Source organism: Sorex fumeus, unplaced genomic scaffold (genome assembly GCF_029834395.1).
Source record: "Sorex fumeus unplaced genomic scaffold, SorFum_2.1 ptg000006l, whole genome shotgun sequence".
NCBI classification, from domain to species: domain Eukaryota; kingdom Metazoa; phylum Chordata; class Mammalia; order Eulipotyphla; family Soricidae; genus Sorex; species Sorex fumeus.
Genome location: NW_026606063.1, coordinates 49,649,415 through 49,675,534, shown reverse-complemented (window position 1 = coordinate 49,675,534; position 26,120 = coordinate 49,649,415). Strand labels below are relative to the sequence as shown.

The 26,120-nt window shown below is 38.0% G+C and overlaps 1 protein-coding gene across 4 annotated transcripts in view; it reads right to left on the bottom strand.

Moving 5' to 3' along the window:
* Nucleotides 1–26,120, bottom strand: part of USP34 (ubiquitin specific peptidase 34) — a 258,244-nt gene that overhangs the window by 58,958 nt on the left and 173,166 nt on the right. For all 4 annotated transcript variants that reach the window (XM_056126930.1, XM_056126939.1, XM_056126955.1 and 1 more), the window contains 10 exons: nt 21,496–21,561; nt 15,887–16,033; nt 15,744–15,800; nt 15,582–15,659; nt 14,304–14,398; nt 12,056–12,228; nt 6,449–6,602; nt 5,279–5,357; nt 3,892–3,945; nt 3,690–3,785 (listed from right to left, as the gene is read on the bottom strand). In XM_056126930.1, the coding sequence (XP_055982905.1) occupies nt 3,690–3,785; nt 3,892–3,945; nt 5,279–5,357; nt 6,449–6,602; nt 12,056–12,228; nt 14,304–14,398; nt 15,582–15,659; nt 15,744–15,800; nt 15,887–16,033; nt 21,496–21,561 (999 nt within the window). The remainder of the gene's footprint in view (nt 1–3,689; nt 3,786–3,891; nt 3,946–5,278; nt 5,358–6,448; nt 6,603–12,055; nt 12,229–14,303; nt 14,399–15,581; nt 15,660–15,743; nt 15,801–15,886; nt 16,034–21,495; nt 21,562–26,120) is intronic.

Here is a 26,120-nt window from a genome sequence, read left to right as displayed (position 1 = left end):
AAGGACTTATGCACTTCATTTTTCTTTGCAGCATTTAGTACAATAGCTAAGACAGGGAATCTACCTAGACAGAAGCGTGAGTTATTAAGATGTGGTATATATATGTATATATAATATATAAAATACTATGGGATAGTGTGTGTATATATATATATATATATATATATATAAAGGAATACAACTATAAGGAATGAAAAAAAATTATACAAGTAGCTGCAACTTGAATGGAACTAGAAGATACCTTGTTAAATTAAGTAAGCCAGAATAAGTACGAACACAGAATGATATCTAGTATCAGTGGAATACAGAATAACAGAACATGGGAATTCAATGTATTAAAGAGGGGATGCTTAAATCACCCTTATTTCCAGTGTACAGAGTACCGAGAAGGAAAGAAACTGAGGAGGAAAGAAGAGGCAGATGGGAAGCAATCATGGTAGGGGTTGCAGGTGGAAAAGGGTCAAGGGCTTCGGTACATTGGTGAGGCAGAGGAGTGGTTCTTTTCTGGTTCTGTTCTTGTTTTATGGTCCATATCCAATGATGATTAGGAATTACTGCTCGCTCTGCACTAAGAGATCTTGGTCTTGCTTAGGGGGCCATATGGGGCTGCAGGGATTGAACCCAGATCAGCAGTGAGGCAAACACCCTCCCATTATACTGTCTCTCTCACCCTCCCATTATACTATCTCTCTGGCACTGATTATCTTATTTTTTGATGGTCTTTTAGATACTGCCAATGTAAGTTATATTAAACTATTATAAAGTAAAACATGAAGCAGATAAATAATATAACCAACAGGGTATTAAAATACTAGTGTAAATTTTCTGTATTAATCAAAAATTTCCTATGTACCCTATTTCCAACATACCTATATATAAATTTTCTATAAACCCAATTTCACTTTGGGCTGCTCTTCCTTGCCCTCATTAATCATCACTGCTCAGAAAGAGATCTTTCAGCTCCTGAAACCCTCCATGATGCTCTATCCCTCCTAAAGAGGAGGATAAGTACATAATGCTGCCTATCTTAAGTACTTTTCATATAATTAACTCCCTGCTAATTTTCAATTGAATATTAATCTCCTGAAGAGTTCCCTGATCACAAACCCCAGCAATGAATTATACAATCAGCTACACTACATTTTATACTTAACCTATCATATGCATCTAAATGTTCTTTGGGGAAAGTCTCTTGCTAACCATATATTTCAATGGAAAACTTTTATTTGGTCTTTTTGTTTGTTTTGTGCCACACCTGGTGGTGCTCAGTGCCAAGGATCAAGTCTGGCAAAGGATATACTCCAGTACTTTGAGGTATTTCCTCAGTCCTAGGATTCCCTTTGTCGCAACATACATCAGTATTGTTGTTAAAAGAATAAGTCATTGACTGGGGTTCCTGTGAGCTTTCTGGATTATCTGGAAGGTCAAAACTTTCAAAAAAATTAATACTTAGGTACTATCACCATTTTTAAAAAAGCTCTCATTCTCTCCTGAGAGCACATTTTCCAGATGAAAACTGATGAGACCAAAACAGACTAAATGCAGATGCTATTAAGACTAACTCTCTTATTAAAGAGATTTGCAAAATCGAGGTCACTCTTATGGCTCAGTGGCTAGCTTCTAATGATAATTTTTCCTAAAATATTATTTATGTTAGCAACATGTACTTGGCTTTTTTTTTAATTTGCTTTTTGGGTCACACCTGGCGTTGTACAGGGTTACTCCTGGCTCTGCACTCAGGAGTTACTCCTGGCGGTGCTCAGGGGACCATATGGGATGCTGGGAATTGAACCCGGGTCGGCCGCGTGCAAGGCAAATGCCCTACCGCTGTGCTATCTCTCCAGCTCGGGCTTATTTTTAAATAAATACAAAATTAACCTGCTTATTTGAGGAGCCAAAGAGATAGTACAGTAAGTAAGATGCTTGCCTTGTACACAGCTGACCCAGGTTCAATCCCCAGTACCCCATATAACCCCCAAGCATGCAAGGAGTGATTCCTAAGTGCAGCACTAGGAGCAAACCCTGAGCACAGCTAAGTGTCATAACAAAACAATTTCTGGGCTGGAGCAATAGCACAGGGGGTAGGGTGTTTGCCTTGCACACGGCCAATCCAAGTTCAATTTCCAACATCACATATGGTCCCCTGAGCACTGCCAGGAGTAATTCCTGAGTGCATGAGTCAGGAGTAACCGGGCATGATTCAAAAAGAAAAAACAAAAAAAACCTCTATTTCTATAAATTTCTAATATACTAATATAGATATACCAATAGACTTATACTAAATATACTTTAAAAAAGCAAGATACCTGTGTTCTCAATTTTTTTAATACTGAGTATGTCTTAATACTCAAGACACTAAATATTTTTTAATTCATCAATATGGCTCTACTGAAATTTCATTTTACTTTTTGGGAGGGCAGGGCATACCGGCAGTGCTCAGGGAACCATAGTGGATGCTAGGGACTGAACCTGGGTCAGGTGTGTATAAGGCAAGTGGCCTACCTACTGTACTATCTCTCTGGTTCCTGTACTATCTCTCTGGTCCCTCATCTTACTTTTTACAAGTGAGACGACTTTTAAAAACTACTGGATTTTCACATAGAATGATATATAAATTTGTCTTCATTTTGGGGGAAACAACATCTTGTATACAATATTGCTTATGCTGATAGCTGAAATAGGCTTTTACACACTTAGGTGATAATGTTAGCTTTAAATCTAATGAAAACACCTCATTTTGCTAGTAGATTCAATTCAAAAGTTTGAAAGATAATTTTTTTGGTTAATTTTATCATTACATATGGGTAGGCATTTTTTTTAAATATTGGTCAGGGGTCAGAGAGATAGTATAATGGGTAGGGCACTTGCCTTGCAGACAGCTGATCCAGGGTTCAATCCCTGGCATCCCATATTACCCACCTGAATAGAGCCAGGAGTAAGTCCTAAGCAACACCGGGTGTGGCCCAAAATCAAAAGTAACCCTCATCCCCCCCCCCAAAAAAAACCAAACAAACCCACTTTAGAGAATAAAATCTACCCATACATTTTAAGACTTGATGACAACAATATACTATCAGTCACTGAGATAGTAAAGCTGAAATGTCTAGACAGAGTAAAATTTATTTATATTTTTGGTTTTTTGGGTCACACCTGGCAATGCACAGGGGTTACTCCTAGCTCTGCACTCAGGAATTGCTCCTAGCGGTGTTTAGGAGACCATATGGGATGCTAGGAATCAAACCTGGATTAGCTGCATGCAAGGCAAACGCCCTACCGGCTGTGCTATGGCTCCAGCCCCCTATAGTAAATTTTTATCAAGTATGTTTTTCTGGAGATTTACCTATTGTATTCTGGTCTGAGTTTATAATAAAAACAAAACACAGTTAATGATAAATCTTAGAACATTAAAGTAACATTAACATTTTTAATAGTGTTTGCTTAGACAATGGCCAACCCACATTTAATCAGGGCATCCCACAGCACTGCCAGGAGTGATTCCTGGGCAGAAATAGGAGTAACTCCTTAGCATTGCTGTGTGTGGCCCCAAACCAATAAAACAAAACAAAACAAAACAAAAAACACTTAGGTTTACTCTGGATTACAGATTGTAATATTGCTATAACTAAATCTCACAGCACTATTACTTATATAAAAACACATTTTTAAATAGTTGATAAAATAACTTATACCTCTAGTAACTCTGATGAAACATCAAATTTGTATTCTTTTCCATTTTCTTCTTCTGGTTCCATGCGTTTATAAAAGAGCATGTATGCACTGTGAGTCTTGAAAGGTTAAAAAAAATTTTTTTAATAATAAAAACTAAAATTAAACTAAAACTAAAATTTTTAATAGAGCAAATACGACATCATAAATGAAAGAAACAGTTACCTTTTCAAAGGAGAAATCCATAAACTTATCAGTCACAGAATCATAGGTCTTGGTCTATTAAAAAAAAGAAAACCAAAACTGTTTAAAAACAGGGTATACTTAGTTATATTAAAAAAAATGATCTCACATATTCTCTATTTTGGATATATGCACACTTCTCAACTCTTTACCCCTGGAGAATCCTGTGTTATATCTTAAATTTTATGTGTGTTTCTCGATGCTCATGTTTAAAGAACTATTTTACTTCACTAAACATAAAACTAAGTACCATTTTAAGTAGCAATTTTACACTTTACATTAACTGTAGAGTTTTCAATTAGAGCTCAATCATTAAAATCCTTGATTAGTTTTTTGATGAGTAATTGGGAAAAAAATTAAAATCAGGGCAGAGTGGGGGGTAAACATTGGGGTGGGGGTAATGAGCCCAGGTTTTCATAGTGAAAAGAATGCATACTCTACCACTGACACTATATTCCAAACCATTCAAAACATTTCCTCAGGAGATGGGGTGATATAAAAGCAGGTGGTTCAATTCCTGGCCCACATATGGTCCCCTAAGCTCTGCCAAGAGTGATCAATAAAAAAGAACCAAGAGTAATCCCTGAGCACCACTTGGTATGGTTCCAAAACAAAAAATAACCACCAAAAAACAAAAACAAAAAAATCTAAATGTCTGAGGGAAGTTTCAAGGGGCAAAAAGCACCTGCTTGACAATTTTATAATTCAGAGTTCAATCCACAGCACATAATAAAATCTGTCATCTTCCATGCTCACAGCCAATCTCCAGAGGTTCAGAAGAATGTCATCCATGAGTAAGTCTGCTGAAAAACCCAGGTATGCAGGTTTTGTGACCAAAATCTCCAGACTGTCATGAGGTCGGGAATGAGTGACCTCCCGTCCATCTTCCTATTCTTCCAGGAGTCCAGCAGTCACACCCACAAACTGCCTCTGGCACCATATAAACTCATTATCAAACATGATCCAGAGACTCACAAATAAATCTTGGAAGAGAGCCACAAGCTGCAGAGAAAGCTCCAGACCCCCAAATCATCACCCAGTTAAAAAAAAATATGTTTCTGGGGGCTGGAGTGATAGCACAGCGGGTAGGGCGTTTGCCTTGCACGCGGCCGACCTGGGTTTGATTCCCGGCTTCCCATATGGTCCCTCGAGCACCGCCAGGAGTGATTCCTGAGTGCAGAGCCAGGAATAACCCCTTTGCAATACCCGGGTGTGACCCAAAAAAGCAAAAAAAAAAAAAATTTGTTTCTAATTAAAGGTGAATACATTTTAGATTTAATCACAATAATTAAGTGACTGTTGGATTTTAATGGTACCATAAAACATTTAGAGTGTCACAAATCACCTACAATTTCTAAATAAAACTTACCGTCATCTCTCCACCAAAACATTCAGAGGCAAGTTGAGCAGAATCAAAAGGCTTTACCTCAGCATCGTTAAAAAGATACCTAAAACACAGCATTTAATGTTGATCAAGTAACTGGTTATTTCAGTATCATACTTATTTTAAAATATTAAAATGTTGTATTACAAAAATACTGATCAAACTATAATAGGAGATGAATTCTAACAAAGTTCTGATTCTAACAATTCTAATCTACTAGAATTGGGAATATAAATTCATGACCTATTCAAAACTACCCTAAAATCTGATATACATTTGTAAACTAGGACTGTAAGATTTGTATAAATGTAACATGCAAAGCTCTTAGATAGCAAGAACAAGAACAACCTGAGATGTACATTTTACTTCATATTTTAGGATAAAAACATTATGCAAATAGTCCAAATAAACAAAACACAAAGAAACTGTTGACCATAACTATTTTGACTGTAACTAAAAATAGAGATCAATGAATCTCATGTTTTTTGTTTGTATGGGGGCCACACCCAGCTCAACACTCAGGAATCACTCCTGGTAAGGCTCAGGGAACCATGTGGATTGCCAGGAATAGAACCCTGGTAAGTCATATGCAAGGCAAGTGCCTTACCAGGTGTGCTATCTGCCCAGACTCAACATACATTTTGCTCAAAGTAATATCCCTAATATTTAAATAATAAAAATCATATTGTCTCTTATGAGATTCTCCCTGATAACAAAAATGGTTTAATGACTTTCAACTTACATGATGATGCAAAGGCTGTATTTTAGAGAGAAAAGGTAAGGTGAATAGAATATGTTGGTCAACAAAAAAATTTCTATTGGCATATATGATTTTTGTGGTCATCCATAGGAAACATTCTGTAAAGAGCTCTTAGATGAAAGTAAATTGTTAAGATTTAGAAGATATAAGATAGCTGTTGTGTCAAATTGTGTGTATGACCATTTTCTGAGATCACTCAAATCCTTAAGAGGCTAGGGATTCACTAAGTTTAATAACAACTGGTTCATAGTATCTTTTCAAAATCATTTTCTTAAAATTATTTGTTTGCCCTCTTTCAAACTTCATAGAGACCGACTCAGAAACATATCAAAGATAAACCTGTATTTTAAAAACACAAAAGATGAAAAAATTCAAATAAAATATTGAAAACTCACCATTTATTATTTTTATAAGCATGTGGATTGACTATATCACGGATGAAACTATAATAGTGTCCACCATCTGCTGTTCCGGTGTGTACAGTCACTCCTATCAAGTCATATTCATAGCTCTCTGTATCTTTTGAATGATCACTGACTTCCTTAAAACCTGAAATGATTTAGACAAATGACAGTAATTTTCAAAAATGTAGTGACATATCACAGTGACTTTACATAATAAGTTAAATATCAAAATAAGCAAAGATATTTATATACTGAAAGAGGTACAATGCAACTATATTTGCTGGTCAATCCCCATACACTGCCTAACATTTTGGAGGGTTGGGAAGGTAGTGAGGCCTCCCAATCAGTGCTCAAGAGGTTTTGGTGCCACCTCCCAGTGATTCTCTGCCAACTGGTCCAGTTCTATGGCAGAGGAAAGGATGGGATACTTGGGGGCTCTAGGTTAATACCAGCAATACTCAATGAGGGACCATTTCGTGTTCTGGATCAGAGCTGGCTACACAGTGGGTACATAGCCTTAACTCATGAACTTAACTTCTAGCCTCAAGAGCCTAAAATTTTAAGGAACAATTATACAAACCATTCATTGAGAGAACCATTTGTTACATGCAGCTATGAAAACATGAATAATATATACAGATGATAAAGCCCCAAGATATAACTACCATGTTCTTTTAGTTTAATCTCAGAACTCATTTTCAAACAGTACAAAATCCTTCACTGAAGTTTATTAGACAAATACAAGACCTAAAAAGGTACTGACATATTTATGCCTTTTAGTCTCATGTTAAAGAGAACTGGGCACTGTTCTGGCAGCATGCTTCCAACTGCGTAACAACAGAAAACACCATATTGAGCTTTACTGTGATAGCAAAATAAACACAAGATACACTAATTATCTTATCCAAAGACAAATTTGAAAGCTATAAAAAGATTTTAGGAAAAAAATTGCAGAATGGTCTAGTATACTTCAAGATGGTGTATGATTTCTGATCTGCATTCTATCACCACAGAGACAGAAGTATAATCAGAAGGATTTAGGAGCTGATTTGGCTGGGCCGGAACAATAATATAGCAGGTAGGGCATTTTTTCTTTGCACACAGCTGACCTGGGTTCAATCCACAGCATCCCATATAGTCCCCCGAGCAACAGCAGGAGTAATTACTGAGTGCAGAGCCATGAGTAAACCCTGAGCATCGTTGGGTGTGACCCAAAAAGCAAAAAAAAAAAAAAAAAAAAAAAAAGCACATCTGGTTAACTTTAGTACACAATCTAAACTGGAAAGTAAAATACCAGGTAGAGAAGAGGAAATGGCTTACAGTACTCAAAACAATGCTGAAGAATTTCAACATTGTAGAATCTGACTGAATATATCCTTTGTTACCAAACAAATTATTTTACCTCTGCATAAATTTCTGCTACAACCATACATAGAAACATGAAAAATACAATGAAGCATAATTAATGGAAAATACTACTATAATTTTACATATGATTTTAAGAGTTCTAAGAAAGTAGAATAATATACAAAGCTCACTTCTTAATTTTACTAATACTACCTTTCCTAGTAGCCTAGTTCCTGCAACTTCAAAACATACTCAAATTCTAACTTTAAAATTTCCATCCTTTAACTTTAGTCTCTTTTAGTTACAACTACCATCTCTCTTTGCTACTCTTCAAAGAATGAACTCCTGAAAGAATTAGCCTATATTCACTGTTGATACTTCCCCTTCCCTCATTCAAGGAAAATTAAATATTAGATGTACATTAAGTGGCAGGCTATAAGTATTAAGACATGCTTCTCCTTCCTAACTCTTACAGTATAGCGGTTTCTTCAAACAGTAAAATTTCAGTCAGAATGTTAAAAAGATTATTTGATTTTGGGGGAAGAGGTTTCCATGTGATGGCTCTCAAGAGATCCAGGGATCCACCGAAGATTCTCTGCTATCTAGACCCAGTGGTTCATTGAAGGGCATGAGGATACACTGCTGTTGGGGATTTGCAGACCAGGCAAGCATCCTAAGGGTTGTATCTAAGGGCTGTATTATCTCCAGGAGCCTAGAGCACAATGTTTAATACTACAAATGGAACAATGTAAAAACCCTTACTATGGAGCATTCAGCTGAAGAGAAGAACAACATGCAGGGCGGGATCCACAGATCCCGAAGGAAAGAAAAAAAAAAAACAGGTTCCAAAAAGAGCCGAGATAAATCGGGAAGCCCCAGATGGGGTGGGTACCGCATCCCGCCTCCCCCAGATGGAACCCCGGTGACCAGAAGCCTCTACAACCACAGCTCGAGTATGTGGGAACTTGGACTTTTCCTCAAAACCGCGCGGCCCCTCACGCGGCCGCACGACATCTCTCTATATACAAAGTGATCTATGGGAAGTAAATGACCCAACGTTTCTCTCTGAAAATCATAGTTAAGTTTGGAGCACGGCCACAGTTCCAGAAACACAAGGACTTAATGCATAACCCAGCAGCTTGGAGCAGAAAAGTGAACGGGCTATGCGTTAATCCAGGCCATCATGACTGTCCGGAGGGGAAAGGGTGTTGCCCCATTCGCCCTCTCCTCTCTGGAAAGAAAGATGGCGGCCACATGGGAGCCTTGTGGACAGCAGGCATGAGCTGGGGGAGTGGGGGCGACTAAAACCTCATGGGAAGGGGGGCGTTCCGGTCCGTCCTTCACGCCCTACCGAGGTCACCAGTTGCCCCCCACAAGTGGCTCTCCAGCACGGCCACAGCCCCAGAAGCACAAGGACTTAATGCAGAACCCAGCAGCTTGGAGCAGAAAAGTGAAAGGACTATGCGTTAATCCAGGCCATCATGTCTGCCCGGAGGGGAAAGGGTGTTGGTCCCTTCCGCCCTCCTCCCTCTGGAAAGAAAGATGGTGGCCACATGGGAGCCTTGTGGACAGCAGGTATGAGCCGGGGGTGTGGGGGCGACTAAAACCTCATGGGAAGGGGGTCGTTCCGGTCCGTCCTTCACGCCCTACCGAGGTCACCAGGTGCCCCCCGCGAGCGGCTCTCCAGCACGGCCACGGCCCCAGAAGCACAAGGACTTAATGCAGAACCCGGCAGCTTGGAGCAGAAAAGTGAACAGACTATGCGTTAATCCAGGCCATCAGGTCTGTCCGGAGGGGAAAGGGTGTTGCCCCAGTCGCCTTCTCCTCTCTGGAAAGAAAGATGGCGGCCGCATGGGAGCCTTGTGGACAGCAGGTATGAGCCGGGGATGTGGGGGCGACTAAAACCTCATGGGAAGGGGGGCGTTCCGGTCCGTCCTTCACGCCCTACCGAGGTCACCAGTTGCCCCCCACGAGCGGCTCTCCAGCATGGCCACGGCCCCAGAAGCACAAGGACTTAATGCAGAACCCGGCAGCTTGGAGCAGAAAAGTGAACGGGCTATGCGTTAATCCAGGCCATCAGGTCTGTCCGGAGGGGAAAGGGTGTTGCCCCAGTCGCCTTCTCCTCTCTGGAAAGAAAGATGGCGGCCGCATGGGAGCCTTGTGGACAGCAGTTATGAGCCGGGGGACTGGGGGCGACTAAAACCTCATGGGAAGGGGGGCGTTTCGGTCCGCCCTTCACGCCCTACCGAGGCCACCAGTTGCCCCCCACTAGCGGCTCTCCAGCACGGCCACGACTCCAGAGCACAGAAACCAATTTCTTAACTATCTGACTTTCAGCAGAAATACTTCCAGGGTCAATAAGTAAAATAGCAGAAATCCAAAACCAACATTTAATTCTTGAACCCAGCTGTAGAAAGCAAATCACTTCACAATGCTTTGTCAGCATGTCTGATTCGGGGGGGGGGGGGGGGGTAAACTCTAAATAATAGTGGTGAATCTTTTATTGAAACAATGAATCTAATCAAAGCAGATAGAGTGTTAACTAGAATTCATCTGCCCCACAGGGACTGGGAGGGGTGGGGGGTGGGGTTTTATTGGGGTTCTTCATGGTAAAAAATAAGTTTTGGTAAAGAGAAATGTGCTTGATATTTGCATGACTGAGACCTAAACCTGAAAGCTTTGTAACCTTTCCCATGGTGATTCAATAAATAAAAAAAAAAAAAAAAAAAAAAATAAAACCCTTACTATGTAAAATAAAACTCCTTCAGCTATAGAGCAAATAGGCAAGGGCTGATCTGTTTTTGCATTCTTTGTTCACCTACTTCTCTTCCTCCCCTCTATGGTCAGTCCCTGAGGCAAATATACAAGTTTGATAATCACTAGTTTTAAGGTAATGGTAACAATTTGGAAGTAACTATTTCTAAGTACCAAATTCAAATCACTGTTATCTGTCTTCCTATTGCTCTTCCTTAGGCAATCAAGTACTCCTGATTACATCTTTTTCCCTGAGATCTTCTTAAAATATTGGCCCAACGATTCACCTAACTATTCAAGTCATAAAAGTCACTCTTGATTTTTTCTTCTCTCTCAGTTGACTTTATAGGGTATAGATCTTATTCTTTGTTGTCCTATTTCTATTATCTTAAGTATAGCATATATGTATACAATAGATGTTCAATAACTTTAGATTCACTTATTCACTTAGTCCTAATAACTCTTTTCTGTATGTTTTTCTCCAGCTCCACTTTCTCACTTAATCAACCATCTCCTCTGTGACTTACTTACTACAATAATCTCCCCACATTTTTCTCAAGATCTTCTATTCCATTTTCTATTGCTAAGTTCAAATAACCTTTTTTTCAAGTTTCATTTGGCTATCCTGATACTATACTACATATCTTCCAAAGACTTCACACTGAATAAAGATCAATATTATTAGGCTTGGAAGATAGATTTAAGGTGTAGAATGTAGGCTTTGCTCTATAAGGGACTATGTTTGATTCCTGATATTACATGACCCTCCAAGCACCAGATGTGGCCTGAAAGGCACTAAATTGCCAGACACAAACACCTCGTGTAACCATCTGGCTTGGCACCACTTGGCTAGTATTGCTGGGAATGGTCCTGGCTTCTGATCACAGAAGGGGAGTATAAACCCTGATTCCCACAAGAGATCAAAATTATTAACATATCTCAAAACAAAATGGTCTTGTGACTGCCATTGGTGTATTTTATCAACTGCTCCCTCCCATACCTTGCTCCCACCTTGAAAGAATTTACTCCTTTCTCTTAAGTGAATAAACTAAACTTAGTTTAAAAGTCACTCTCTTATGAAGATTCTACTCCCTTAGACTTGTAATACGTAACTGTCTTATTAGACAGCTCATACACACCTACAGAAGTGCCAACCCGGGTTTGATTCCTGGCATCCCATATGCTCTCCCAAGCCAGGAGTAAATCCTAAGTCTATATCTGAATACTGTATCTAGTATCTGAGTAAATATGAGCCAGGAGTAATCCCCGGGTGTGACTAAAAAGCCAATTAAAAAAAAGAAAAAAAAAATTCTGGCAAGCTGCTGGGCATAGACTCTGAGCACTGCTGTGTGTGGCCCAAAATACACAACAGCAACAAAATAACCACATTATTTTGAAATTCAACTTTATTAAATATAGCTGATTACAATCTTTTAACTAAGATTACCTGTTTGGAAGACATTATAGACAGAAGCAAAAAAGGAGATGAAAAATTACCTTCTTTCCTATCATTCTTTCCCATAAGAAAGTCTTCTGTATAGGGTGTCATGTCCAAACGTAATGGGAAGGAAAAGTGTGTGTTCACTTTCTCTTTCATCATTGTGACCATATTAAAAGTATATCTCATAGTATTAAAACTAAGAATGCGAGGCAATTTCTTAAAACAGGCCCTGAAAGACAAAACAATACAAATCAGAAAAAGGTTTGTTCAAAATTCTTTCAAAATTAGTGTAGCTGGCTTCAATTCCATTATACACTTCAACAGTCAACTTACTGAGTAACATTACTTAACCTGTACATATAGTACGCCTACATGACGTTCCTTCACTCTGAAAGTCTTTTCCTATGTATAGGTAAGTAAAATAAAACAAACAAAAAAACTGTAGACATTGGCAAACATCATAATGAAAATATGTAAAAGATGAAAGCAATAAAAAGCAATCACATTATTCTTCAAAGGGAAAAAGAGCTTTGATTCTTAAGTTTTATCTTAAACTCCTGTTACTTAACAAAAAGTATATTTTGAATAAGAACTGCAAATTCTGACTTATTCATTTACCGGTTGATTAATCATAAAGAAATTACTTAACCTTTCTGAGCTTACTTCATGATTTGTAAAATGAAGATTTAAGTGCCAATTCCCTATTACTTTTTAAAAGCTGCTTGGTAAATAACAAACAAGTGTTACCTAATATTACAACAATAATAGCAACAAGAAGAATGTCAACTAGTTATATAAATCTTACGGTAAGACATAATAGTGGTTTAAATTTATGATTTAATTTAAAAAAATGCATAAAACCCATAATTTACAAAAAAGTGAGTTTTAGGAAATATTTACTACACATAAAATTCCAAAGAGACTTTGTTTAAAGAGCTTAGGGCTGGTGAATCAGAACAACAGATAGTGTGCTTGTTTTACATGTGGTTGTTCTGGGTTTATCCCAGGCACTGCATGTATATGTTACCATATGTGGCCTCAAAAACACAGAAGCCCAAAATATGGAACTTAAAAAAAATAAAAACAATAAACCCACAATCAAAATCACTAAGAATTTAGAAAACAGAAAGGCTTGGTAAGATTTTATAAACTAAGGGATTAAGAAGTTTTAAAATTCATTTTAGGGGGCTGGAGCAATAGCACAGCGGGTAAAGTGTTTTCCTTGCACGCGGCCAACCTGGGTTCAATTCCCAGCATCCCATATGGTCCCCTGAGCGCCGCCAACAGTAATTCCTGAGTGCAGAGCCAGCAGTAACCCCTGTGTATTGCCCGGTTGTGACCCAAAAAAGAAAAAATAAAAAAAGAAAAGGGCATGTAACTCCTGTATTATTTCTCCGGTGACCTGTTTTGGACTTAGCTTTTTACACTGAGATTTAATTGTACATGAATTATCTGAAATATCCTCTTAAATCTATTAAAGTTAAAAACCTCGAATGGCAACCAGAGTCCAATGTTTAATATTATTTCTATAATTTCTATACATACAGAGTTTCTGTTCTAGTCCCTAGTAAGTAACTGCAAAATACGCTCATTGGACTCAAAGTCTATTTGCAATCAATGTTCACCTGAAGAAATAAAGTAACTGGGGCTGGAGCAATAGCACAGCGGGTAAGGCTTCTGCCTTGCATGCGGCTGACCCAGGTTCGAATCCCAGCATGAAATATGGTCCCCCGAGCACCACCAGGAGTAATTCCTGAGCGCATGAGCCAGGAGTAATCCCTGTGCATTGCCGGGTGTGACCCAAAAAAGAAAGAAAATAAATAAATAACATAACATAACTTTACCCCAAGTATTCTATTCTAAACTGGCTATTTTATGGCTGGCACAAAACCTTAGGAGAAAAGGTATACAGGAAAACAATACAGCTCTTAACCACCATGTATGAATCACTAAGTTTTACTAATCAGCATAACAAAAATCATACAAACAAAAAACCCTTCCATGAGAGCAGAAGAATGTCTTTAGTTTATGAGTAAGACTCTCATATTCCATTGAGAGCAAAGCAATCAGAAATACCGCGGTATATACTTAATTGAAAGAAAAAATTAAAATCAGTAAAAAAGGTAATTTAAAGCAAACTGAGTAACAAATTTTATATGAATAACAATGAAAAACTGTGTGAAAATGAGTTGAGATGCTGATCTAAATCTTACGTTCCATAAAAAATTAATATTTTTCCAGTTTATGTTTACTTCCATTTAGCACCATATCAAAATAATAAAAGCTACATTTCAAAAAGCATACCTTTTTTCAGCTCGTACTTTCTTCCCACAATGAGAACATGTGTACATGTTGTCACCTTCTAAAGTGTCTTTAATAGTAACTTCATCAAGAGACTCCTGTAGAGAGTATTATGACCAGTGAAATAACTCAAAGATAGACACACCGCACGATTCATAGTGAAACAGATAATGCAAATGGAGAACTTTAAAAAAAATGAACTTTTATATGATACATTAAGAAAGGGAGGGAGGTAAAATTGCTAAAGTATTAACTGTATGGTGAAGGACAGAACTGGACTTTTAGTAGTGAACTAAATGCGCTATATACCTTTTTAATTTTTTTTTCTTTTTGGGTCACACCCGCCGATGCTCAGGGCTTACTCCTGGCTCTGCACTCAGGAATTACTCCTGGTGGTGCTCAGGGGACCATATGGGATACTGGGAATCAAACCTGGGTTTGTTGCATGCAAGGCAAATGCCTTACCCGCTGTGCTATTGCTCCAGCAACCCATTTTAATTTTTAATGATGCAAATCTGAAACATTTTAAAGTTCATTTTATTGTTTATACAATATAGAAATCTACAAATGTGGAATAATCTTGAGCAAAACATACAGTGAATTTCTTAGGTTTAGTACAAAGTTGTTTTTCCTGGGACTGGAAAAAGTTTTGACATATATGCCTTCCAAAAACACAAGTACCTGCCTTCCAAGTTCAATCCCTGGCACATGAACCCTTCTACTATCAACTAGGCTGCATGTAATGTTGGACCTCTAGCACAATTGGCCCAGATGCTAAGTACTGACAACAGTATAAACCATAGCAAAATGAGCATAGTTTGAGAAGTTCTCTTCCCAAAATTTCTCTTCATACTGACAAGATATTTCTTAAATGTTACTAAATTTGGGGTCATAACAATTGTACAGCAGGTGAGGTGTTTGTCTTGCACATGGCCGACCTGGGTTTGATCCCTGGTACTCCACATGGTTCTTCAAGTTCATCAGGAGTGGCCCGAAAACCAAAAAATGCTACTAAATTTTTCAAAAGGGCAGGTATTTAAATTTCAATTTAATAAATAATAGCTTTGTAGTTCACCTTTAATTCACTATCAAGAGGGAAAAGAACAAAAATGCTAAGGTTAACTTTTAAGATGATGAACATAAATCTGCTACGTATAAAGCAGAAAATGCCCTAGAACTGATATACTAGGGATGGGGATATAGTTCAGGGTGTGTGTTTTGCATAAATGAGGTGCTAGGGTCAATCCCTGGCACCAAAACCAAAATACATACATTACTTACATAAATGTTCTTCATATCAGCAACCTGGCACCTCACAGTATAAAATTCTTCAGCAGTCTGACTGACGTGTTCACAATCCTGAATAATAAATAGCCAGAATTAGTATCAACCATAATAAGCTAAAAGAGATTTCCAAAAATCAAAAACAGGTAAAATACTTACCAAGGATACAACATTGTTTGTAATAACACCTCCAAACAAACTTTTGACGGTATTTTTCTTTTAAAGAAATACAAACATCAGTCAGTAAGATTAAGACAAATTTGTAGAAATTCAAAGAAACTTAAATATACTTGGATACTAACCAGGTCTGGAGACATTTCTTCAATTTTGGTAATTAGATCAGTAAAGAATTCTGTCATATCTTTCTGTTCCCCAGTATTAAGAGGCTGTTTATCCATGGTGTATGTTTTACAAAAAGGTCTAGGATTATATGCCTTGCATTCACTCTCCTATAAATATAAAAGGGAAAGAACAAGATTACAAAACCAACAAATTTAAATATCAGATAAGAATCATTACAAGGTTTTATATTTTTTTCTTTTTCCATTTATTTTTAAAATTGCATCACAATGACACACATTTGCAAATTGTTCAAGATCAGATTTCACTCATATATATGTGTGTGTATATATATGTGTGTGTATGTATATATATACATATATATGTGTATATATATACACATACATGTATGCATGTGTTAGGCATACCTCTTTACCTGCGCTGTTCATTTCCTACATACTCTTGTGGCAAGCTCTGAACCACTGACCTGTTCTCATGGCCCCCGTTTACCCTCACTTTGGATATTAGTCCTATACTACAGATATATCCCACAAATGAATGCAGTCATTCTATACTTGTCCCTCTGCTTCTGACTCATTTTAATCAACATGTCAATTCATTTATAAGCAAATTTCATGACTTCATTCTTCCTAACAGCTGCGTAGTATTCTATTATCATGAGGTTTTTGAACAACAAAATGGTAAGGGCAGAGTAAGTAGTAAATATACAATGAAGAGATGAAAACATTACTTCTATTTTTGTCTGATTTCTAGATCATTTTTAGTTTTAATAGCCTCATGCCAGAAGAGGCTTAAATTATCTTGATCCCTGCCTACAGGATACTGCCCCTTTATTCCAAGTCAGAACCCTTCCTGCAAGCAGTTTCCTCGCACACTGTTCACTCTTTCACTATTCTAACCTCTGAGCGCTAACCCTGTCTTCAGATGAACACTGCCTAGGAGCTGCCCCTTTGATCAGGTTGAACCTGGATAGCTCACAGCTATGCAAGTACTCATTACAAAAGAGAAAGGCCCACATAAAGAACTTAGCTGCACAGCTTAATAAACAAAAAATGACCAAAAAGAAGCCCAAGCAGGTAGAAGGAAAGAAATAATGAATCTTCGAGCAGACATTAATGAACTGGAATTCAAAAAGCCCAATGAATAAAACCAAAAGCTGGTTCTTTAAAAAAAAATGAGATCAATAAAACATTAGCAAGACTGACCATGAGAGAGAGAACTGTAATTAACCAAATCAGGAATGAAAGCAGGTGTGTGTGTGTGTGTGTGTGTGTGTGTGTGTGTGAGAGTGAGTGAGAGAGAGAGAGAGAGAGAGAGAGAGAGAGAGAGAACCATGAAAATCTTTGTCATGAAATTAGAGAAACCAGAAGAAAAAGATAAACCCCCAAGACTGAATCAAGATGATATGGAATACCTGAACAGACCTATTAATACTGAGGAGGGAGAGAAGGTTGGAAAAGGAGCAGAAAGGGAGAGGGAAATGAGGGGGAGGGTGGAGGGGAAGAAGGAAGAGGAGACAATGAAGACGTAAACAAAAAAACATATACCACCACCACCAACAATAACAACAACAAAAGAGAAAGTGCTACTGCCAACCTTTTTCAGGTGCTTTAAGAACAGCGAAAAAATAGAAACACTGGGCTGAAGCGATAGCACAGAGGGTAGGGCATTTGCCTTGCATACGGCCAAACCTGGGTTCAATTCCCAGTATCCTATATGGTCCCCTGAGCACCACCAGGAGTAATGCCTGAGTGCAGAGCCAGGAGTAACTCCTGAGCATCGCTGGGTGTGACTCGAAAAGAAAAGAAAAGAAAAAAAAGAAATAGAAACACTTCCCAAATTCTATGAAACAAATATTACCCTGACTAAAAAGCAGACAGAGACAGCACAGAAAAGCAAAAAAGGAATCATACAGACCAATATGCTTGATGAACACAGTTGCAAAATACCAGCAAATCGAATCTAAAAACTCATCAAAAGGATCATACACCGTGATCAAGTGGAACTCATTTAGGAGACACAAAGATAGTTTAACATATGCCAATGAATCTAATCAACAAAATACACCATCAACAAAAGAAAATGTGTGTGATGATAATACACTATCAACACAAGAAAAAAAAGAGAAATTACATGATTGTATCAATAGGCCAATAGGTGCAGAGAAAGCATCTGACAAGATCCAGCACCTGTTCATGATAAAACTGAACAAAATAGGAATTGAAGGAACGTTCTTCAACACAGTCAAATCCATTTACCATAAGCCCTCAGCAAAAATTATACTCAATGGTGAAAAACTGAAAGTCTTCCCTCCAAGAACATACGAAAGACAAGGTTGCCTACTTTTCTCCATTGCTATTCAAGCAAGTATTAGAAGTACCTGTTATAGCAATTAGGCAATAAAAAGCTATTAAGGGCATCCAGATGGAAAAGAAGTCACGCTCTCTTATTTGTCTGCAGATTACATGATACCATACCTAGAAGCCCTAAAGACTGGGCATGGGTGTGTGCATGCAAGAGAGTGACTGAAAAAAAAAAAGACAGGTAAACTAGCAGTCTACAAAATCAACACACAAAAGTCTGTGGCTTTTCTCTATATAAATAATAAAACAAAAAAGAGAGAAAAAAAATCTCATTCACAATTGGACCAAAGAAAACCAAAAAAACTAGCAATCAGCTTACCAAGAGAGGTGAAAGTATCAAAGAAAAACTACACAACACTAATGGCAAATACGTGTCTTACAAGTGAATCTCAGAACAATGCAGCTCACTGCAGAGATGTCTCCGGACCTTGCGCCAAGCTCATTTCACTGGGATACCTCAGAAGGGAGCAGGTGTTATCCCTCCACCTACTCCTAATGAACCCTAGTGGCACCACCCTCATGGCAAATCTTCACATTCTAGTCGCAAGGCCCCTACACTAGAGAATGAATCCACTGAAAAATGTAGATATGCTGGACTAGTGACTGAAAACTCCAGGTCTCAAGGAGCCAGGAATAGCAGTTCCCTTCCTATCTTGACACCCTTCCAGGGGCCTGGGTGTCACACCTACAAACTTCCTCCCGGTGCCATATAAGTATGTTAACAACAATGATCCAGACACTCACAAATGAATCTCGGAACAGAGCAGCTCGCTGTAGAGATTCTCCAGGCCCTAATTATTCAAAATTTTAGAATTCCAAGAGCTTCATGCTACTCATAACAAGCAATACAAAATAAATTATCTACCATCTGTCTGTGGGGCAGGATTGAGTGGTATTGGGAAAATTAGAAATAATGGTGGTGGGAAGGTGTAATGGTGGTGGGATTGGTATTGAAATATTGAATATGATCAATTATTGTGCACAACTTTTTGAAAATAAAATTAAAGTTTTTTTAAAAATAGGCAAATACTCCCCAAAGCATTATACAGTTTTGATGCAATCCCCGTAAAGATAATCATGACATACTTTAAATATTCACACACTCTGAAAATTCAAAAAGAATGATAAACCTCACCAAATAGCCAAAATAATCCTGAGAAAAAGAAGATAGAAGGCATCTCTTTTGCCAACTTCAAACTGTACTATAAAGCAGTGGTAATTTTTACAGCATGCTATGCAGTATGGACACACTCTCAGATCAATGGAATAGAATAGAAAGTCCAGAGACAGACCCTCAGGTAAATGGCCAATTAATCTTTGATAAAGCAAAATAAAATAATAAGTGAAGCAAGGAAAGTCTCTTTAGAAAGTGACAATGAGAAAACTGTTCAGTCATGCAAAAAATAACTCAGATCTCTTTTTTTAGGATCATGTACAAAAGTCAAGTCAAAATGAATTAAAGAACTCAATGTCAGAGATGAATCCATAGGCTCACAGAAGTAAAATATAAGTAAAATTTTCCATGACACTGAAGCTGGTATCTTTAAGGATGAAATGCCACTGACCAAGCAAGTAGAAGTGAAGAGAAAACAAACAGAACTACATTAAGAAGTCACTGCACCTCAAAGGAAATGCTGACCAGAATACAAAGACAGCAACAGTTAGGGAGAAATTATCTGCCCACCACTCATCCAACAAAGGGTTAATATCTAAGATATATAAAGCACTGATACAATTCTACCAAAATAAAAAAAGAAAATCCAATTCTACCAAAAAATGGAGACAAGAAATTTTCTTAAAGAAGAAATACAACTAACCAAAAGTATGTGAAAAAATGGTCTATTGACTGGCCCACAGTTGGAAGTTTGTTGCAAGTGGGGGAAGGGAGAGAGGGCAGTTAGGACAGAGAAGGGACCACTATGATAATGACAGTTGGAAATGAAAACTCTGGACAAGGACTGGACAAGAACTCAGTGCTAAAAAATAGGTAAAGGAATATACACGATAACCCTACAGTACCTGTACCACAGCCATAATAATCAAATGGAGGGAGGGATGAAGAGGCGAGAAAGAGGAAAAAAAGTGTCTCCTACAGAGGCAGACAGGGGGTGGAGGGTGGGAGGAAGAAAATTCGGGACACTGATGATGGGAAATATAAACTGGCAAAGGGACGGGTGTTGGAACACTTTACGACTGAAACCCACGATGGACAACTTTGTAACTGTTAATCTCACAGTGGTGTAGTTAAAAAAAATATTAAAGAAAAATTTAAAATGGAAAAATGCTCTACATCATTAATAATCAAAACAATGAGTAATTAACAGACATAAGAGAGATTGGCACTCAACCAAAAGAACAGCAAGTATTAGTAAGGAGGTTGGGGGAAAAAGGACCCTCCTTTATTGCTAATGGGAAAGTGGACTGGTCCCAAAGGCAAAATGGATATTTCTCAAAAAACCTAAAAATTGAGTTTCCATATGACCCAGCAATTCCATTCCTGGGAATATATTCAAGGACCCAGAAACACAACGAAGAAAAGAAATCTGCACTCTCATGTTCACAATAGCCAAAATATGGATAAAACACAAATATCCAAGAACAGACATAAAGAATAAAGAACAGGATAAAGAAATCATGGTACAAATCCAAAATGGAATACTACTTGGCCATAACAATACACGAAATCAAGCAGTTTGCTGCTACGTGGATTGATCTGGAGAGTATCATGTTGTGTTAAATGAAGTCAGAGAGAGGAATGAACTTTGAATGATCTCTCTCATATGTGGGATATAAAGAAACTCTGTAGGGGAATATTTTAAGTTTAATGCCAAAGGCAATAAAAACAAAGAACAGGATAAATGGTCTTCAGTAGGAAGCTTGCCACTAAGTATAGGATTGTTACAGGAGAGGTGTGGGGATAAAGTTAATGAACGAACTCCAGAACCATGGTGGAGGAAATATACGCTTGCCAAAGAGGTAAGCTAGGATGTGAGAGGGAAACTGGGTAAACTGTTCAAGATAGTAAGGGGGTTGGTGTTAAAATATTATACGCCTGAGGCTCAATCATAAATATCCTTATAACTTTGTAATTCACAGTTACTCAATCAAATATTCTTAAAAGATCAATTCGACAACATAATTAACAGTCAACTTTAAATAACTATGTACTAAGGATAAAACCAATACAAATGAATTCCATTTAATGTTTTCAGCTTGTCTAGTATCCGATATATAACTTTCAAACATACCATTAAATATGTAAACATTTTTTGAAGTTCCAGAAGAGTGGTCTTGTGCTTCATGTCTTCTGAATACTGGAAATCAAGCAAAAAAGTTTCTCTAAACATACTAATAGTAGTACATTAGACATTCTAACAAAAAGTATTAAGACATGTTTTCATTCTTGTTGCTCTATATAGGAAAAAACTAAGTAATCTTCAGTAATTTTAAGGTTCAAAAAATCATTTTGCTCATTATAGAAATACAACTCTCACTATGAGAATTCCAGAAACTTTTTAATTCTATACTAATATATTAGGAAACTCATTTATTCTAACTGATATATCTGTGCAAACATCTTAGGTATATAATAGAGTTGTTGTCTACAAATCCACAAATTAAAAAAGAACACGTCACTTATCTAGTTGTATCTTTTCAAGAACAGCTGCTCTTTAACAGTGCAGAGGAATACCGGCCCAAGATCTCTGATAATCTTCCAAATATTTCAAATATATTACTTGTAGATGGACTGGAGCAATAGCACAGCAGGTAGGGCGTTTGCCTTGCACGCAGCCAGCAGGGACGAGCCGGGTTTGATTCCTCCGCCCCTCTTGGAGAGCCCAGCAAGCTACTGAGAACATCTCGCCCGCATGGCAAAGCCTGGCAAGCTACCCATGATGTATTCAATACACTAAACACAGTAACAACAAGTCTCAAAATGAAGACATTACTGGGCCTGCTTGAGCAAATCAATGAACAACAGGAGGACAGTGACTTGTAGATACCAGAATCTGGCTCATTCACTAAAGTCTTAGTCTTCTCATGTCCCTTACTGAATATACTCTATCTCATTCAAGTATTTTGAAAAGGGCTTGGGATTTGACCCAGTGGTAAAGTATTTGTCTTGCTCGCATGAGACCTGGACTGCTACCCGTGATGTATTAGATATGCCAAACACAGTAAAAAAAAATCTCACAATGGAGATGTTATTGGGCCAGCTAGAGGTGAACAACGGGAGAAGAGTGCTATAGTATGCAATTTTTAAAAAAAATTACAGGCTGGGGCCAAAGAAAAAATGTAGCAAATAAGGCACTTGCCTTTGCACATAGCCAATATGGGTCAATCGAGACACCATAAATAGTTCCCCAAACCCTACCAGGAGTGATCATAATAGCAAAGCAAGGAGTAAGCCCTGAATACCACCACGTGTGACTTGCCCCCTCCTAATTAGATGCCCATAATACATGTTCTCTTTTACCTATAAAAGTGATTACAGGCTACCCCAAAAACCTCCAGCTCTCTCGGAGAGCCTGGCAAGCATGGCAGAGCTTGGCAAGCTACCCGTGGTGTACTTGATATGCCAAAAACAGGAATAACAATGGTCCTCATTCTCCTGACACTGAAAGAGCCCCTAATATGCCACTGGGCTACACTATAGCATGTGACAGGAATGAATGGAGACTTTACTGGCGCCTGCTTGAGCAAATTGGTGAACAACGGGATGACAGTGACACAGTGAATACATGGTCTCACATCATTAGAATAGCTAGTTTAAAGTGGATTACAAGTGCTGGTAAGGATAATATACATACACACATAAAAGGCAAAGGTAAAGGCCCTCCCGTTGATCATCGATTTGCTCGAGCGGGCCCAGTAACGTCTCCATTGGAGACTTTGTTGTTACTGTGTTTGGCATATCAAATACGTCACGGGGAGCTTGCCAGGCTCTGCCATACGGGCGAGATACTCCCGGTAGCTTGCCGGGCTCTCCGAGAGGGGCGGAGGAATCGAACTCAGGTTGGCCATGTTGGCTGCGTGCAAGGCAAACGCCCTACTGTTGTGCTATCGCTCCAGCCCACATACACACATATTTTATATATATAACATATATATATATATGAGCCCTTGGGCACTGTCTATGGTTTCACACATTTAAATCATTGGGGCCAGAAAGATATAGCAGGTGGGGGTAGTGAAATAAGCCCTTTACAGAAGGGAAAACATTCATGACTGCACTTCTATTTATCTAGAGCAGAATTTTTTTTTTTTGGCTTTTTGGGTCACACCCAGCAATGCACAGGGCTTTGCACTCCTGGATTTGCACTCAGTAATTACTCCTGGTGGTGCTCCGGGGTCCATAAGGGATGCTGGGAATTGAACCCGGGTCGGCCACATGCAAGGCAAACACCCTACCCGCTGTACCTCCAGCCCCCTAGAGCAGCATTTGTTAACCAGGGGTCATATTCTGCCCACTCTATTACAGGGAAAGAGGATGAACAGGTGAAAATTGTGTAATGGGGATGGAGAGAGCACAAGACACAAAATTATCAGGCAATGGTAGGTAGATCCAAATGTAGGTCCAAACAAAGGAAACAAGGCTAGCAGGTAGTGCCCATAGTTGAAAATCAATGATCTAGAATAGTCTCAGTCAGAAAAAAGGGGAAAATAAATTATCACAAGAGGCTTAGCGGGAAAATGGGGAGTTAAGACAGGCTACATATATGATGGCAACCCCAGCTTAGGTGTACAGTAGTTTATACCATCAAAGTTTGTGTAATTATATCTATTTTTATACCACGACAAAATCACCTACTGATGCCTTTCTTAGAAAATATCCCTGTCATTAAACCACATAGAACTAAATATAATGGGTAGGGTGAATTTCAGTTGAAGAGATTAAATAAATATGTATGGATGTGTATATATATATATACATACTTATACACACATCTTACAGAAGGCAGTAGTATTCACTTTGCAAGTGAATGTTCATATCATCATAGATACTAATATAATGGATAAGTTAATGTTGCAAATTTTGACTTGCTCCTCAAGCCCATGTTCTCCCTTGACCACATATCTTGCTTGCTATCTATCTTTGCTTGACTATTTTCCACTCAGGAGAAGTATGTCTTGAACACACACTTTTCTATTTTTCTCCCTTCACATCTCTCTAAACAAGTTTCAATAACCAATTTATTGATCCAAAATTAAATAAAAAACCCAGCAAATTTTACCGTTTTATTTTTATTATTCATATATAGCTCAGTCTTCCTGAAAAAATCAGAAGCTAAAAAAAAAATGAAAATTTTAAAGTATAATCAAGTAAAGATAAAGGTTTTTAAGGTACAGACAAAATTAATTTTAGCTATTAACCACAAATACCATTTATGAGACCTACTCTGAATCAATAAATCTAATCGTTAAATAATGAAATTCTTTCAACTTCTAATTGAAAGAACAAAATTTTTCTTCCACTTTGGTCATGTGTTCAACCTAGTGTTTGTGCCCCCTGAGTTAGAAGACAGGATGGAAGGGCAGGGGAAGTCTCAACCCATAAGCTGTGTGGTCTTCCTGCCCAACAAAACAGGCTCAAATTTTGTGCCCCAATGAAATGAAATTAAGACTTGAGGGAGGAGTAGAGGCAGGCCACTGGAAGTTGCCTCATGACTGTAATATTAAACGTTTTGTAAAAATCACACTCACACAGTGATTCTCTTAATTGTTTAAAGCTGATTCTGTATACTGCCAACATCTCAAGATCGTTAAGATGAAGATAAACCAAAAAGTAAGGCCAAGTAAGCAACTTGAAATCATGTTTCTTTGCCAGAAACTTTAGTTATAGAAATTTCCATATGTTAAATGAATCAATTACTCAACTACTTCTAATTATAATTAGTCTCAAATGATGAATTTAAAAACAGCAACTAAAGCTAAAATAAAAAAATCTACCTGAATACACTGCAGACAACTGGAGACTATATCTAAATTGCAGCAGAATTTAAGTGTATTAGGTATTCACTAAAGTTGTATCTCTATCTCTGCTTTATTGTAAATGGGGTTGGATGAGGGTTATAACATCCAACAGGAAAACAAGACTCCAAATGCAAGCACAGAGAATGCTTTCCAAAACATTCTTCAACAATGCATATAATAATCTGAGAAAAAAAAAATTTGCAGTGAGCTAGGATGAAAATTTAGATCAACTAGGTTCACAATTAAATTTACCTAAGAATAAATATAGCACTGTAGCACTGTTCTCCTGTTGTTCTTTGATTTGCTCAAGCAGGCACCAGTAACGTCTCCATTGTGAGACTTGTTACTGTTTTTGGCACATCAAATATCACGGCTAGCTTGCCAGGCTTTGCCGTGAGGGCACAATACTCTTGGTAGCTTGCCAGGCTCTCTAAGAGGGGCGGAGGAATCAAACTGGAGTCGGCCTGGGTTGCAAGACAAGCCCCCTACCTGCTATGCTCGCTCCAGCCCAAGAATAAATATAAAAGAAACAAATTCAGTGATACTATTACTATTTACCTAATTTTAGACTTTATTTTCTACATACTAAAACCCTGTATTTACCTAAGAATAAATATAAAAGAAACAAATTCAGTGATATTGGTGCTATTTACCTAATTTGTTTTAGACTTTATTTTTTACATAATAAAAACTTGTATTCATCTTTATGGAAAATGTTTCCTATATACACTGAGAGAATATCTCTGCAACTATGTTCTTTGATAATTGCTAAAATGTTAAAACCATACACTGTCAATGCAATAATAAAAATATATACATGTTGGGCTGGAGCTATAGCACAGCAGTAGGGTGTTTGCCTTGCATGCAGCCAGCCTGGCCTGAGTCGGGTTCTATTCCT